General features: G+C 46.8%; 1 protein-coding gene across 4 annotated transcripts in view; it reads right to left on the minus strand.

Annotated features, from left to right (window-relative positions):
• Window positions 1-16,068, minus strand: part of LOC102924702 (solute carrier family 2, facilitated glucose transporter member 3) — a 70,756-nt gene extending 54,688 nt beyond the window's left edge. The window contains exons 1-2 of one of the 4 annotated variants that reach the window (XM_042274057.2): window positions 15,834-16,068; window positions 12,257-12,334 (exon numbers count right to left, since the gene is read on the minus strand). In XM_042274057.2, coding sequence (XP_042129991.1) covers window positions 12,257-12,277 — 21 coding nt within the window. In that variant the 5' untranslated portion in view covers window positions 12,278-12,334; window positions 15,834-16,068. Of the gene's footprint in view, window positions 1-12,256; window positions 12,369-15,510 lie in introns of all 4 variants that reach the window. The other 3 variants (XM_042274056.2, XM_076567917.1, XM_076567918.1) reach the window with 3 other exon arrangements.
• Between the last annotated feature and the right edge of the window lie 216 nt (window positions 16,069-16,284).

Raw genomic sequence — 16,284 nt, forward strand, 5'->3', positions numbered from 1 at the left:
GGAAATGTGCTGGTAATATTCAAAGAGCAATAAGTCATTGTGGTTTAGCTACACAATAGTTCCCTCTAGCACACTGCAGAAATTGGCTTCCCATGCAACAGCTTCAAATGCCAGAAAGAATCCACTGTAAAAAGTGCAAGGTCTATTCCAAAGTGCATGACCATGGCCAGGTTGCCATTAAGGATTGTGTCTATAAAATGATGGAAGGCATCGCATTAATGGGGGAATTAAGTACTATATGCTAAAGTGTTTTGCAGAGTGTAAAGTATGAAGTTGTTATTGCTCTGAATCTCACAAAGTACAGAAGTCTGAAGTCATGAAATAACATATATCCTATGGGCAGATTTCCCACATGACGTTTCTCTTCAAAGCTAGCCTGGGCAATCCGTGGAGCACCTTTTGACTAGGAAGATGACAGGCTCTCTTGGAAGGGGACCCCTTTGACGCTCAGCCAGACGCTGGGCCATCCATCTCTACATTCTTTTGCAGATGTTTATGTCAACTTCAGTTATTGCTTTCTCGATGACTGCTCCCTTTGCTCCCTCAATAGCTGGCTCAGCAACACTGGAAATTTCAAAAGAAAGCTAAGCCAAGAAAGCAGCGCTGGGTGTGGTGATACATACCCAAGAATCAGTCCTAGTCTCCAGGAAGGTTGGGGCTGGAGAATCTCAAGTTTAAGGCTAACCTAGTCTACATCATGAGTTCAAGGTTAGTCAGGGAAACATAGGAATCCCTTACCTCAAAACAGGCAAGAGAAGCTAGCCTAAGTGTCTGTGGTAGCAGGCTTGGCTGGCATGCACAAAGCTAAGCTTAATCCCCAGTACAAAGCAGAGAAATGAGTTCAAAACAGCCATGAAATATCCTGGCCGCTCCTTGGTCAAGCTGTGGTGACCCCTAAACAGTCATCAATGCCCTGCTAGTCCACAAATGCTACTTTTTGTTGTTTGTTTGAGACAGGGTCTCTCTGTGTAACAGTCCTGGCTGTCCTGGAACTCACTCTGTAGACCAAGCTGGCCTCGAACTCACAGAGATCTGCCTGCTTCAGCTTCCTGAGTGCTGGGATCAAAGGTGTGTACCACCACCACCAAGCCATTACTTTCTTGGGAATGTGCCTGGCTTGCTCCCATCTCCTTTCTGTTTCCTTTCAACTTTCTGTTACTTTGGAAAAGAACAGGTTTGTCTCTAACCCACCGTAGCAGGGCATTATGACGATCAACACAGCACTGATGGACACTAGCAAAGTGGTGGCCTCTTGTTTTCATTCACTGCTACTCACTGACGTCCCTGTAACATCACCGTCTCCAGTGATCCTGTGAGACTTGCAAATTCTCACTTTTTACTCCAGATGTGGTGAGTCAACTCTCCTCTTGGGAGGCCTGAGAACCCTGCCATACGTCTTCCAAGTGTCTCCCAGGTGTGTTGAAGCTTTAGGAGCATGGCCGGGTGGTGGTGGCGCACACCTGTAATTCCAGCACTCGGGAGGCAGAGGCAGGTGGATCTCTGTGAGTTTGAGGCCAGCCTGAGCTACAGAGCAAGATCTAGGACAGGCTCCAAAGCTACACAGAAACCCTGTCTCGAAAAACCAAGACATTCTACAGCATATCTGTCTGTTTCAGACTCAAGAAGCAAGATGGTGTGAATTCAAGACCAGCTTGGTCTACAGAGTGAGATCCAGGACAGGCACCAAAACAACACAGAGAAACCCTGTCTTGGAAAAAAAAAAAAAGAAGCAGCAGCAGCAGCAAGATGGCTGGGGACTGGAGAGATGGTCAGCAGGTAAAGGTACCTGCTGTAGAATCATGGCGTCCTGGATTCCCAGAACCCACATAAAGTGAGGAGGAGAGAGAGAACAGACTTCATAAAGTTGTTGTCTTACCACCACACGTGCCCCCGGGGCCTGCACACTCAAATACATACATATATGTAATATAAACAAACAAACAAATAAATGAACACATGAAAGTAAGATGGTTAGCATAGAAACACCTATTAACAGTAATATTTGAAATAAAAAAGGAAGTCAGGCTTTTCCCAGACAGAAGTCTTTTTAGCTCATGGGCTTGCCCAGGAACCATTGTGTTCATCGCTCTGTAAACTGGAATGTACCATCTCTTCTCCCAGGGTTGTGACCTCCCCACCATCGTGAAAGCCTACAACGGCCTTTATGTATGACAGTTTAGCTGGGGAGTTAGTGCAGGCTGGAGTCTTACGTAGTTTCTTCAGCCCCAGCCAGAAGCTTCTTGGCACAGAGGTCCCCCTAGAAACCCTGCTCCCCAGAAAAGCACCTTTTCCTGCTTTGCACGAAGTCACTGCACCCTCTTCTGGCCTTATGAGCAACAAGCATGCACTTGGCACACAAGCATGCCTGTGGTCAAAACACAGGAATGAAAAGAAAACATGCCAACTTAAAAATTCGTGAGGGGGTTCTAGAAAACTAAGAAGAAGGCAAGCAGAAGTTTCGCCGTCTCAAAGATCCCCTGTTCCTACTTTTTCTTTCAGTGATGCTCTGTCTGCTTTCCATCCTATACTGCAGCTTGCAAGCCTCTGCTTTCCATTTGGGTCTTCCCTTTAGGCACCGAGGCTACCTTGCCTTCCTTTAAACACAGACAATGAAATAAAACAGTTTATCTTGGCATCTCCTGCGGTTTGGATAGGAAGTGTACCCCAAAGGCTCATGTGCTGAAGGGTTTGGATGAGAGCTAACAGGCCTCTGGGAAGAATCGTGGGGGATCTGACCTTCTCAGTGGACAGATGGATTCATAGTTTGGTAGTGACATGGATCCTGGGGGGTGGAGAGCAGAGTAGGCCCAGCTGCAGGCATTCCTTTGAAGGATAAATAATTCCCTGGACCTGTCTTCTCTCTCAGCCACCGTCCTCCATCCCATGCTTCTGGCATACCAGCATGCCTCATCACAGCTTGGCCCCAAAACAATGGAACCAATCCAACGGACCGCAATCGGGAGCCGTGAGAGAATAAATCCTTCCTCACTTGAGTTGTTTTCTCGATATTTTGTCACGACTAAAGGGTGACTAATCCAGCATGTGTGGTGTGATTTTAGCTTCAAGCCCTGGCTCATCTCTGATGGACATAATCTGTGGAACAGTCTCGGGAGGGTTGAACCGCCCATTGAGTCATCTGTGGGCCCTCATCTCGAGCCATCCAAACTGAGGAACCATTACAGTGTTTTCCCGAGTGGTTCTGTGGTCAGCACCTGGATTCAGGGGGCCTGTGCTCTGAGAGCCTTCTCCTTCAGGTCTCTGATCAGGTCTGTGTCAAAGCCAGTTAGGCCAACCCTAATTCTCAGTGACCCACCAGCTCTGGTTTCACAGGTAAAGTTTGTCCGTGTCAGAACCTGATAGACCTTTCTAATTCTAAAGCCCATACCTCCCCCTCACCCAGCCCCCTCCATCCCCAGGCAGCTGCCTTTCCTTTCACTCTCTCCCTCAGCCATTCCCTAAACATTCTCAAGTGGGTTCTCTTCTCCCTAGGGCTTTGTCTTCTAGGCCTAGTTAAAAACAGTTCACAAGGCACTGGTCTCACCTCACTTAGGTGAATTCTGGGTCTTGAAAGCAGTCAGTACTGGGAGCTGCAGAGATCTACACTGCCACCTAGTGGCCGGCTGTTAAATAGGTCTTGTGATACCTAGGATGCTACTGGCTGGTATCCTAGCAACAGGCCCTGGAGGCGGATGGTCGTGGGCAGACTGGGAGAGCTCCTTCAAACCCAGCATTTTCCCTGCCTGGGATTATCTTATCCTTACACGTTTTTTTTTTCCCCCGTCAGAATTCTGATTCTTTCCTTTCCCGGGGACTGAACCCACGGCCTCATCCACGCTAAGCAAGGTCACACTCGTCATCCTGGAGCAGGCCCGGCCCTTTCACTCTTTCCTCTCTGCTAAGTCTCCAAGATCTCTTCTTCGGTTTTGATCTCAGCTGATAACCCAACTTATTAGTTCACTGAGAAAACAGAAGCAAAATGAGAGAAACCCTCCATCTTCACTAAAACATCTTTTGGTTCTAATTCGACACACTCTCTCAGCTTCCTGTCAAACAGATAAACTGTCACCTGTTCCAACTGAGTCACACCTTCCCTAGATAGCTGAGCCCCTCTTCCTCTTATCTGCCCAACAATTCTGTCTGGAAAATAACTTCTTTCTGGAATCAAAGCTTCTTTTTCTAATGAATCCATATATATATAAAATCTTTTTGATTTTTGAGACAGGGTTTCTCTGTGTAGCTTTAGAGCCTGTGCTGGAACTCACTTTGTAGATCAGGCTGGCCTCAGAGATCCGCCTGCTTCTGCATCCCGAGTGCTTAGGCTAAAGGCATGCACCACTATCATTTGTGGGGCTGGCAGGTGAGAGAGATTTGTCCTGACTGTGGGCCAGGCAGGAAAACTGTAGCTACAAATGGCACCCAATGAGTTGGCAAGAGTTTCCACCTGAAACCTGAGAAAAGATTCTAAAACAGAGCTAAAAACAGCTTCCTAATCGTCTCTCTCAAATGAGCGGCAGCTTGCCAGTTTGAGCTACTTGTGGGTTCCTGGCGTGCGCGCTTGACCTGCAGTATGGTGGGAATGAGGCCTCTGCAAGTGGCACATTAAGCTGTGTGGTGGATTTAGCCTTTGCTAGTAGAAAACAAAAAAAGAGGTTTCTGGGCTACACACTGCTTGGATAAAAGCATAGACCCACCATAGCTCCCAGAGCTGGCGGTAAAGTGCCATGTTGGAAGCTGAGGTGGGCGGAGCCAGCAGCCATAGTGCCGTTTCAGTCTTACAAATGCTGCAGTTTAAAACGATATTCACAATAAGACAGATTCAGATGTAATAGTTTATAATGTATGTAAAATATACGTAGGCTTGAAAGAGACAAAAGGTGATATATACAGTTATATAAACAAATACATAGTTTTAAAAAAGAAAGTCTTTAAAGAGACAGTAAAATTAATATAAAAAATAAGCCACGTAAAGATGAATCTGGATTGTGTTGTCTTTGGGATTTTTAACTGCAGAAAAACATTTGATCGTAAAAGATGTTGAGTTAAACCAATATGTATATTTAAAGATACCTTGCCTTCAAAATTTGGATGTAAGGATGTGTTGCTTTGGAAAGGAGACTCTGCTTTTGTTCCCGCAGAAAGCCAGAGGCTATGGATTTGTTCCAGATTAAGATACATCAGGTTTGACCAGCCAAGACCCCCTGAAAGATCTCCGATGACACCATGGCCCAGATGATCCAAATCCAGAATGGTTTGAAGGCAACTGGCTCAGACAATACAGCCTATGGACTATTCCATAATCCTAAAATTTTCTTTGTGTCCCCATAAGATACAGCGCCCCCCTCCAGCAGGAAGTAGTAAGAGAAGCTATGCCCAAATTCCCAAATTATATGTAATTTTACTTTGTTAAGGTTAAAACCTTCCTTTTTGAAAAAGAAAAGCGGGGGGGGGGGGGGAGTGCTGTGGGATGTTCTATATGGCAAATGTGTTGCTCTGATTGCTTAGTAAATAAAACACTGATTGGCCAGTAGTCAGGCAGGAGGAAGTATAGGCAGGACAAGGAGGAGAAGAATTTTGGGAAGTGGAAGGCTGAGTCAGAGAACTACCAGCCGCCACCATGACAAGCAGCATGTGAAGAGGCCCGTAAGCCATGAGCCACGTGACAAGGTATAGATTTATAGAAATGGGTTAATTTAAGATGTAAGAACAGTTTGCTGTGGGATGTTCTGTATGTCCTGTGGGAGTCCATTCTCAGGTTCCTCGTGGCTTTACCCAACAGGTCTGCATAGAGGATGATTAGGACCACGAGCCTGAGTGCAGGTGTCTGAGATGGTCTGCACTTGGCTGTGCTGTGGGATGGTCTGTATGGCAAATGTGTTGCTCTGATTGGCTAGTAAATAAAACACTGATTGGCCTGTGGCTAGGCAGGAAGTAGGGACTACTAGGCGGGACTAACAGAGAGGAGAAAAGAAAGAACAGGAAGGCAGGAGTCACTGCTAGCCGCCACCCTGACAAGCAGCATGAAAAGATACTGGTAAGCCACGAGCAGCGTGGCAGGGTATAGATTTATGGAAATGGATTAATTTTTTTTTTTGAGAGAGAGATTTGTCCTGACTGTGGGCAAGGCAGGAAAACTAGCTACAATCATTGGGCTTATGAATCCGTATTCTAAGACCTTTTAAGACTGACTTGTCTGAGGGCCGTAGAATTCAGAAATATTGTGTGGCAGTGAAAAGCTGGGGGTCTTACAGCCTGTAAGATCAAGTGGGGTGCTGAGTGCTAAGACCATTAAAGAATCCCTACTGTGCACAGTTCCTTCATGAGGATCAAAGCAGGAATTCTTCTCTTGCTCCCCTCCCTCCAGACAGACCCTGTCTCTGTTCTTCTTTATTTGTCTAATTATTTTGCAGTGCCAAGCATGGATCCTGAGCTCCACAAATGCTGGACAAGTGCTCCGCCATTGAGGCTTTGAAGCAAATGGCTCCGTTCCTTCAGTCATCCTCTGTTGTTACACCTCTGCCAAGATCACCAACAAGCTCCACCTTAAATCCAGTAACGGCCACCTCTCTGTTCTTTTTCAGCCACCAATAAGTCTCGCTGCTTAGTTGTATTTGTTTGGTTTTAAGATAGGGTCTGAAGTAGCCCAGGCTGGCCTCAAACTTGCTATGTAGCTGAGGATGACCTTGATCTCTCTGCTTCCACCTTCCCAGTGCTGGATAGCTGGTGTGTGCACCACCCTCTGTTACGTGGTGCTGGGGGATCTCTCATTTGGGCCTCACCTCTGGGCTGCAGATCTATTTCTTCACCTAGAGTTCTATCAGGAGTCAGACCGGAGCGCTCTGGGATCCTGCCTTATTCTATTCTTTCTGGTCCTTTCTCCAGGTTCCCCACTGGGAATGGCAACCCCAACAGAGGAGTCAGTCCCACATCTGGATAACCTTTACCCCCTTGTCCCAGTCCATGAGCACATCCTTCCTACGGAATCTTACTACTTCCCCTAGTCCAGCCATGCCGGCTCAAGTCATCTTCTCTCTACCCTGTGGATAACTCATCTCTTTCCTTGTTTGCCTTCACATAGTCTGTTCTGCAAACAACAGCCAGAGTGATCTCTTAGAGACACAAATCCCACCTCATTTCTGCCCTCGCCAACACTCCTCCATGGACTGTCTATCATATTTGGATCAGAAACGTAGATAACATCTCGGTGGGCTGCAGGTCTAGGTGATCCATTTCCCACAGCTCCTCTTGGTGCACCACACTCACCTCTTTGCCGGTGTTTGTTTAGTCTAGGGCAGTGCTTCTCAACCTGTGTGGGGGTCGCTTGACCCCGAGGGTTGTATATCAGATACCCCGCATGTCAGATATTCACAATTCACAACAAACAAAATGTTTCATCTAGCAAAATTACAGTTATAAAGTAGCAGTGAGGTCCCCCCACACCAGGAACTGTATTACAGGGTTGCAGCGTGAGGAAGGTTGAGGATCACTGCGCTAGGGCCTTGCATGTGCCAGGCAAGCAATTCCACCACTAAGCCACATCCCTAGCCCTCCTAAAGCTTCTAATTGTGACACAGGCCTCAAATGTAACTCCAGCTCCAGGGCATCCAACGACCCTTTCTGAGGGTACCTGCATGTACGTGATTATGTATTTATATCATAGACATGTGCACATACACCGTCACAGATCCTTTGAGATACAGCTCACACATCACACAAAGTGCACAGTACAGCAGTTTTTAGTATATTCAAGTGGTGCAACCACCTTTCTTTTTTTAAACATTTGTGTGTGTGTGTGTGTGTGTGTGTGTGTGTGTGTGTGTGTGTGTGTGTGTGTGTGTTCTGTGTTTGAGAGCCTCAGCACACACGTGGAGGTCAGAGGACAACTTTCTGGAATTGGTTCTTTCCTACCATGTGGGTTCTGAGCATCGGTGGCACGTGTCCTTACCCACTGAGCCATCTTGGGGCACAACCTGTATTTTACTTTTTTTGAGACAAAGTCTCACTACATAGCCCTGGCTGGCCCGGTTGACTTCTGCGTTTGCTGTCCAGTTTCACCTGTTCTGATAGATAAGGCTTCAGTGTACGGTAGCCATGATCATTACTTACACAATACGTCTGAATGCTTTTGAGGCCTTAGCATTCAGAGCTGCTGAACAGTGGTAACCAAGACTACGTGGCCCACAGAGCATAATACATACACTCCCAGGATCTATACATTAGACTGTGTTGACTCAGGCTATAGTCTGAGAAGCATTTGTACCCCAGGATCTTTACACACTGTTCCTTTTGTATGCATACCACCAGATTGCCTCATAGCTGACTCCCGGACATTGTTTCGGTTCAAATTCTTCCTGAAAAGGCTTTCCCCAATCAGACCATAGTATCAGAATGAGCAAATTCCCTTCCCTCCTTCCTTCTCTCCAGTTCCTATATTGTTCTCTTGACTTATTTTCCATCTTAGACTTTCTCATATCCTGAACTAGAATTTAAATTCTGTGAAGACAGTTCCAGGCATCAGTAGCACCTGTCACATAAACGAATGAAAAGAAAAAAAGGAGAAAGAAAAGAAAAACAAAAAAGAAAAAAAAGGAAGAGGAAAGAAGAAAAAGAAAACAAAAACATAAAACAAAAAAGCTGTGTGAAAACAACTAGATAAATGAATGAATGAGTCCTTGAAAGAAATGAGTCCAGGAAACAAGAAAAAATAACAACCCTCCATGGTTTTAATAGAGGAAAGCAGCCTGAATGAAAGAACAGAACGGGGCTGGGGATGTGGCTCAGATGTAGAGTGCTTGTCCCGTGAGGACGAGGACGCTGTCTGGGGTTCAATCCCATCACCACAGAAAGGGACAGGGTGTCCTCACCTGGAATCCCAGCACTGGGGAGAGTGGTCGAGGCAGAAATACCAGAAGTTCAAAGTCATCCTCAGCTATGTACAGAGCTTGAGGCCAGCCTGAGAGGCACGAGAGCTATCTCAAAACAAAACAAATCAATAAAGGAAGAACAGGGTCCACGAGGCGGCTCGTGAGGGTCAAGCACTTGCTTGCCACGGAGTATGATAACCCAAGCTCCATCCCAGGGACCCAGCGGCGAGAGGAGAGGACAGATTTCCACAAGGTGTCCTCAGACCTCCGCTAGTGTGCCATGGACATGCTCCTCCACAGACCCTTGAATAAACACAATATAATAAACAATTTAAAAGGAACAAACAGCAGGCCTGATTTCTGTCATGATTTATGTAAATGATGCTTCTGAATGACTATTTCCATGTTATTCACCAACACATCACTATAAGAAATTATAGAGGACTGAGAAGCAAGGATATTCAAACTTTTTAAAAAAATTATTTATTTGTCTATTTTTAAAATAATTTATTTTTATTATATGTGCATTAGCATTTTGCCTGCATGTATGAGGCTGTCAGATCCCCTAGAACTAGAGCTACAGACAGTTGTAAGCTGCCACGTGGGTGCTGGAAATTGAACCCAGGTCCTCTGGAAGAACTGCCAGTGTTCTTAACCACTGAGCCATATCTCCAGCCCCCAACTTTTTTATTTTTAATTTTTCTAAATTGGTATTTCTTTCTGACTAAAAATCCAACGGTGGACTACAGCTTCTTTTCCTCACTATGGATTTAACCCATTACTCTTGGTTCACCTTGAATTCTGAGTTCTTGCCCTTGATGCTGGTGTGATATTGGACACACTTTCAGCGTGGTCAAAACGGCCTTGTCAACAGTAAAACCAGGGCAAGTGCGATGGAGCATCTGGTAAAAGTGCCTGCTACTAACCTGATGACCTCCGAAAATTACCCTCTGACCTCCACATGTTCACAGGGACACATGTGCACCCCTGTCCACAAAGAGTTGTGAATAAATACAGTAAAACCACTGTTTTCAATTGCTAGTAACACCACAAACACTTTAACCTTTACTTAGTCTTTATTCCCACCAAATTTCAGAGGACACTTTCCCTTAACTTTTGTATTACTATAAGATCAACTGATACATATTTCTTTGAAAATAGAACAACAAGAAGAGGGCATGGTGGCGCACAGTAGTAATCTCAATATTGTGGAGCGAGGCAAGAGGATAGTGAGTTTGAGGTTTGTAACTCAGGTTACAAAATAAGATCCTGATTTAAACGAACAAACAAATATACCAATGATGTATGTTACCTTTATGATAAGGCTGGCACAATCAGGAAGCCAAAATAGGAGAAGCAGGGTAGCTTACATAGTTTCTTTTTCTTTTTGAGACTGGGTAGTGTAGGCTAGCATTGGACTTACTTTGTACCCATTGTAGCCTACAATCTTTGAAATGGAAAACAGAGTAACCCCTTGTCTTAAATAGGAAAGCTTAATTATTCAATACACACGGCGAGGGTGAGCCACAGCCACGATCTGCTACAGGGCGAGCTTGATGGGGAATTGGGGTGGGCAGAGCACAGTTAGCATCACTAACTTTTGGTTAGTGATGAAAACAAACACATTAAAAAGGGGATCTCAAAAAAAAAAAGGGATCTCATACTGAAAGCCAACATCCTGGCACCTCATGCCCCCACCCGCCCCTGCCCCCATCTGCTCTGGTAGAAGAGGCTAATGGTCACCCACTCATCTACCAGGCACTGCCTGACCAGTTCACAAAGCACTCTCCCTCTGGCACCACCCCCAGCTTGCCGGGGAACCATGACTTAGTCATCACCGCGTGTCCTGCCAGCTCTTCTGAACCTCACTGGCACGAACAAAGCCAGTTTCTCTTGCCAGGGAAATTGATGTACTGTTTGTGCCACAAATTCCGGGCACTGATTCTTCCTCCAGCCCATGGCTTCTCAGTCTCTGTGAATAGATGTATACTGTTTTCGCCCCTCAAATCCTGTAAAGGGGCATTGTCTGCTCATCGGGGAACACTGGTTGTAGGGTAAATTCACCTGGGTATGTGTCCTACAGCTGTTTCTTCCAGGAGGAGAGAGGGGGTTGAAAGCTTGCCAATAGGAGGCTAAGGAAGCTCATGAAACCTACAAGTCAGGGCCTCCCTGAGGTCATTTAAGCACTTGCTGGTGGGGATAGGGGGGTGGTGAGGGATGGGGTGGGGGAATGGGGGTGGTAAGTTGCCTGCAAGCTGTACAGGGAACTCCAGTGACTCATCTTCCATGAATCCTCACCCATGCAGTGTGCTTTGGATGACGTAGCTGCCTCCTTTGAGTCATCTGTGGGCAGATAAGTCATTCCTTATCCATACTCCTGTTAAGTTACATCAATAAACCTCCTGGTCATTAAGTTAGATCTGAGGTGGAGTCAATTCTTTGGTCTGTCATCGGTAACTTTTCTGGATGAATAGATATGAGTTCACATCTTCCTGAGAAAAGTAATATATTCTGTCATGGATAGTTGTACACTGTGTGAAGGTGTATTGCTGTGATTGGTGTAATAAAAAGCCAATAGTTAGGCAGGAGTTATAGGCAGGACTTCCAGGGAGAGAGTGGAAGGAGGAGGAGGAGGAATCTGGGGGGGGGGGAGACAGAGACAGAGAGACAGAGACACACAGCACACAAGGAGACACAGGAAGCAGGATGGGCTATACATGACAGAACTTAGACTAATAGAAATGGGTTAATTTAAGTTATGAGCTAGTTAAAAACAAGCCTAAGCTAATTTCAAGGTTTCACAATTAACAAGTCTTCCATGTCACTATTTGTGAGCTGGTGCCCCAAAGAAAAATCCGACTACAATATTCAATAAAGATGTGGCAGATAGAAAGGACCACTATGGTCACTTCTGCAGTTTATGTACTAATCTGACTGAGCTTATTCCCTATGCAAGGACAACATGTAAATCTGTGAAGTATCCCATATTAAAAAATGTATGGAAATAAAAGGGAGGGAGAGAGGGAGCAAAGGATAAATTGGGGGAGTGAATATCACGGAAGGACTTAAGAACAGTACATCTACATATGAAAACATAATGAATCATATTTTTACAAATAATATATGCTAATGATACAAAGGAAATCACTGTCTTAGCTTGAAAAGCATGCTAAAGGAGACAACTACTTTCCTAAGGATGACCATTGAAATGTTCAGGACAAAATCTGAGGCTGTCGTAGTAACGGTCTCTCTTATAGTCTAAAGCGATAACGGGCTCCTCTGTCATCACTTATATGCCTTACATTATTATCAAGACAAGAAAAGTTCAGAGAGATGGCAAGCGCTGAGATGATCAGCAGTCTGATGCCAATGGGACATTAATCTCTGTTACTCACATTCTGTTTATTGCTCTCCATCTCTTTATCGTCGTAAGACTTGACCCTTCTTCAAATTCCTCTTCAAGGCACAGCTTCCTGTAAGTTGTAATTGGTTCATTAGTTTTTTGCTCTGTTTAATTAGGTTCCCCGAGAGCATAGCCTGAGACTTAGCCCCTGGACAACTGAGCACTATGATAGTGGAAGATGAATTTCCATACATTCTAACGGTATCTTAAATCAACTCAATTCTGGAATTCTTGTTCCACGGCCAGCAGGTGGGGGGGTGGGAGGGGGGAGAAGGGCTAACAGTGAAGGCTCCTGGGTAGAGGAAAGAAAAAGATAGTTGAGTATGGTAAAAACCTCTAGTTTGAGCCATTACTCAGTCACCAACTAACAGTTTCCCCATCTGCAGAATGAGCAGGAAGAATGTGGACACAAATTCTGGGGGATATTTTTTTCCTTCATTTTTTAGACTTATGTTATTTTTTATGTACATGGGTGTTTTGCCTGCATATAGGCATGTCTACTGCATACACGCTTGATGTCCAAGGAGGTCACAAGGAGGTGTCAGATCTCCTGGAACTGGAGTTAGGGATGGTGGTGTGAGCCACTGTGTGGGTGCTGGGAACCGAACCCAGTTCCTCTGCAAGAGCAGCAAGTACTCTTAACTACTGAGCCATCTCTCCACCTTCACAAATTCTGTGATTTCATGCAGCTTATGAGGTCATGTACGAGTTACAGTGTTTGGAGACCTACACCCGCAGCTCCCAGCATACTTAGAGATTCCGTTATGCTGTGGTCCGATCAATAGCCTGTGGCTGGCGACTCTCCCCTGAGAAACCCACGCTCACACTTTCAGGTTGTCTTCTTGCTCTTAACCCTGCTGCTTAAAAGCTATTTTGAAATCTCTTCCAAACAAACACAATTCTGCTTCAATAGCCTCTTCTCTTGTATAGATGCTTCTATAGTGCAGAATAGTCCTGTAGTATTCTATCACATGGATAGAATATATCATCTATCCATCCACTTTTTGTTGTTGAACATTTGAGCTGTTTCCAGTTCTCAATTCCTCCCCCTCACCCCCAGACAGAGCTTCTTTGCGTAGCCTTGGCTATCTTGGAACTCACTCTGTAGCCCAGGCTGGCCTCGAACTCACAGAGATCTGCCTGCCTTTGCCTCCTAAGTGCTGGGAGACATACACCACCTTCTCCTGACTCAGTTTTCCATTGCTGCAAATAAAACTATGAACAACAGATTTAAACTATTTGAACTAGCCAGTGCCACCCTCCTTTAATCCCACCATGCAGAAGACAGAGTTTCAGGATGACCAGGACTACGTACGTAGTGTGACTCTGAGAAACAACGGCAAACCATCTGAAAACATCTGCCTCGTTTTACCTTCACTTTTGCTCAAGACCACTCCAGCGAGTCGCAGCAGTCGGGAATCACGGCTCGGCTGAACCAGCTGTCCGTTTCCTCCACCCCCCTTCCCCTGACCTGGATGGCTGGCTTTGAATGTCAGCTGAGACGCAGTAAGTGAAAATACTAGTTTGGTTGGAGACTTAGGACACGCTGTCCCTCTGACTGTCTCGCCCTCTCTGTTCCTCCTTCTCTTCCTTCCTTTGTTGAGGGTGTGTGTGTGGCTGGTTATGCAGCCAGTCTGGCTTCAAACTTATGACCTTCCTGCTTTAGCTTTCAGAGTGACGGGGTTGAAGGCATCTGTCACCACACTTGGTGACTCTAGCTTTCTTACATGGTTTTTTTTGTTTTGTTTTGTTTTGTTTTGTTTTTCGAGACAGGGTTTCTCTGTGTAGCTTTTGGAGCCTGTCCTGGAACTTGCTCTGTAGAGCAGGCTGGCCTCGAACTCACAGAGATCCGCCTGGCTGTGCCTCCTGAGTGCTGGCATTAAAGGGGTACGCCACCACCGCCGCCCAGCTCTTTCTTGCATTTTATCTTCTGCTGCCTTCCTCACAACACTCTCACCTCTTACCTTCTGGGTCACTCTCATTTGGAAAAGCAAACCAAAAAAATAAAACAAAACAAAACAAAACAAAAAACTCACACTGCTCTTGTAATTCAAATAAATACACTTTTCTTTAAAAGTGAGGGGCCCGGACCAGCAAGATAGTTCAGTGGGTGGAGGTGCTTGCTGCCAAGGCAGACAACCTGAATTTGATCCCTGGAACCCAATAGTGGAAGGAAGGAACCAATCTGACAAGTTGTCCTTTGACTGACACATCCATGAGGTGATGTGCACATGCATGAAAACACACACACACACACACACACACACACACACACACACACACACACACACTGAATAAATGAACCCTGAAATGTGAAAAATAACCATTTCAAGGTAAGGCAGCAGGATCATAGGGGTCAAGGGCAGCCTGAGCAATGAAGTAAGATCCTGTCTCAAAACTAAATGCAAAACATCTGGGTGGTGGGTGGGGGGTGTATGTAGAGCTGAGCAGGGGGATATTAGCCTAGGATGTGTTCACTCCCCAGCACTGCATGTTAAAGTGATTAACTCAGAATAACTCTTCTCTCTATGTATTCAACTGGGAGAAGTTAACACCATTTCTCCCAGGGCAGTTGGCTTTTCGGACTTTCTCAGACACTTAGGGAATAGGTCACTTGATGACTGAATAACCCATAGTTTGCTGGGGAAAAGACAGTTTGCCTCTGGCTTCAGACCCTTGCAGGCATCTTTCACGGCTAACACAGTTCCCTCTCTGAAGTCCAGTTCGGCTTGGATCCACTTGAGGCTCCTCGCTCTGAGGTCTTTGTGGTATTACTCTCTAAAAGGTCATCTCAGACAAACCACTCTCTCTACCCCGCACTTAACATACAGTCTTGTCCTGATTCCTTCACTCGATTACATTTCCCTTGAGAAGATTTACAGGTCTGATGGCAAGGGTCTGTAATTTTAGGTACTCTGGGAGCCTGATGCAGGAGGATCTAAAGTTCCAATCCAGCCTGGGCTAGAAGGGAGTTCAAGGCCACAGAGAAACTCTGTCTCAAAAAGTAACAAGGCTGGGGATGTAGCTCAGCGGTGTAGCTCCTTCCTGGCATGGCCAAGGCTGTAATTTCCCTCCCCACTTACAAAGATTCCCGCTATGATCTATGCTCCCATCTGTCTTGCCTAGGATGCTGAGTGCAGGAGGGCGGGGCGTTTGGCCGTGTGCTTAGCTGAGGGCCCTGGGATGCAGTAGGGTGCTCAATGAACGCCGATGGGGGCGACCCCCAGAGCAGCCTCCACCCTCCACCCACTGCGACCTCCTCCCGCCTCTCACCCACCATCCCCGCAGCGGCCCGGCGCCGAGCTCCGCCCAATCGCCTGCGTCGCGGCCCCGCTCTGCCCCGGGCGCCGCGCCGGAGTGACAGCGCCGCTGACACCGCCACCGCCACCGCCACCGCCACCGCCGCAGCCTCCAGCCGTTAGCCCCGCGCCGTCGCCGGCTGGCTTTCCGTTCCGAAGGGTCCGTTGACGGAGGAAAACGTGCCCGGCGCCCGCTGCTCGCTGCGTCCGCCTCGCACGCTCCACCTACCGGGGAGGCAAGGGTCCCGCCGCCCGCGCCCTGCTCCTCACCTGGCCACCAACCGACCAGACCAGCCGCAGTCTGGGGTCCTCGGGAGCGACCCGAGCCTTCACGGGGTAACCGTCCTGGGCCCCGCCATCCTCCGCGCCGCCGTTAAGAGTGTGGTGGCATTGCTGCTTTAAGAGATACCGGTGCCCCTCGCGCCTGCACGCCCCCCTCGGGACTGCGCACAGAGGTTCCAGCGAAAGGAGCACGGGGACCCTGCAAAACCAATGTGTTCGTTCGCCTCTGAAAGGAATCTGGGGGTTTGGGGCTTCGGTGTCCTAAAGGTCTGCTGCCCCGTTGGTGTGTCGGGCAAGAACTCAGCAGACCAGACGACTAGGTTTGGGAAGCGGAAGGCCAGGCTTGCAATGACCCGGAGCCCAGGAGCAAGGACTGTCAGGGTTTTTTAAAAAAAATTAAGATTGGAGTTGCACTTCTCAGGAAGGGTATTTGCAATGA

This window comes from Peromyscus maniculatus, chromosome 3 (genome assembly GCF_049852395.1).
Source record: "Peromyscus maniculatus bairdii isolate BWxNUB_F1_BW_parent chromosome 3, HU_Pman_BW_mat_3.1, whole genome shotgun sequence".
In the NCBI taxonomy this organism is placed as follows: Eukaryota; Metazoa; Chordata; class Mammalia; order Rodentia; family Cricetidae; genus Peromyscus; species Peromyscus maniculatus.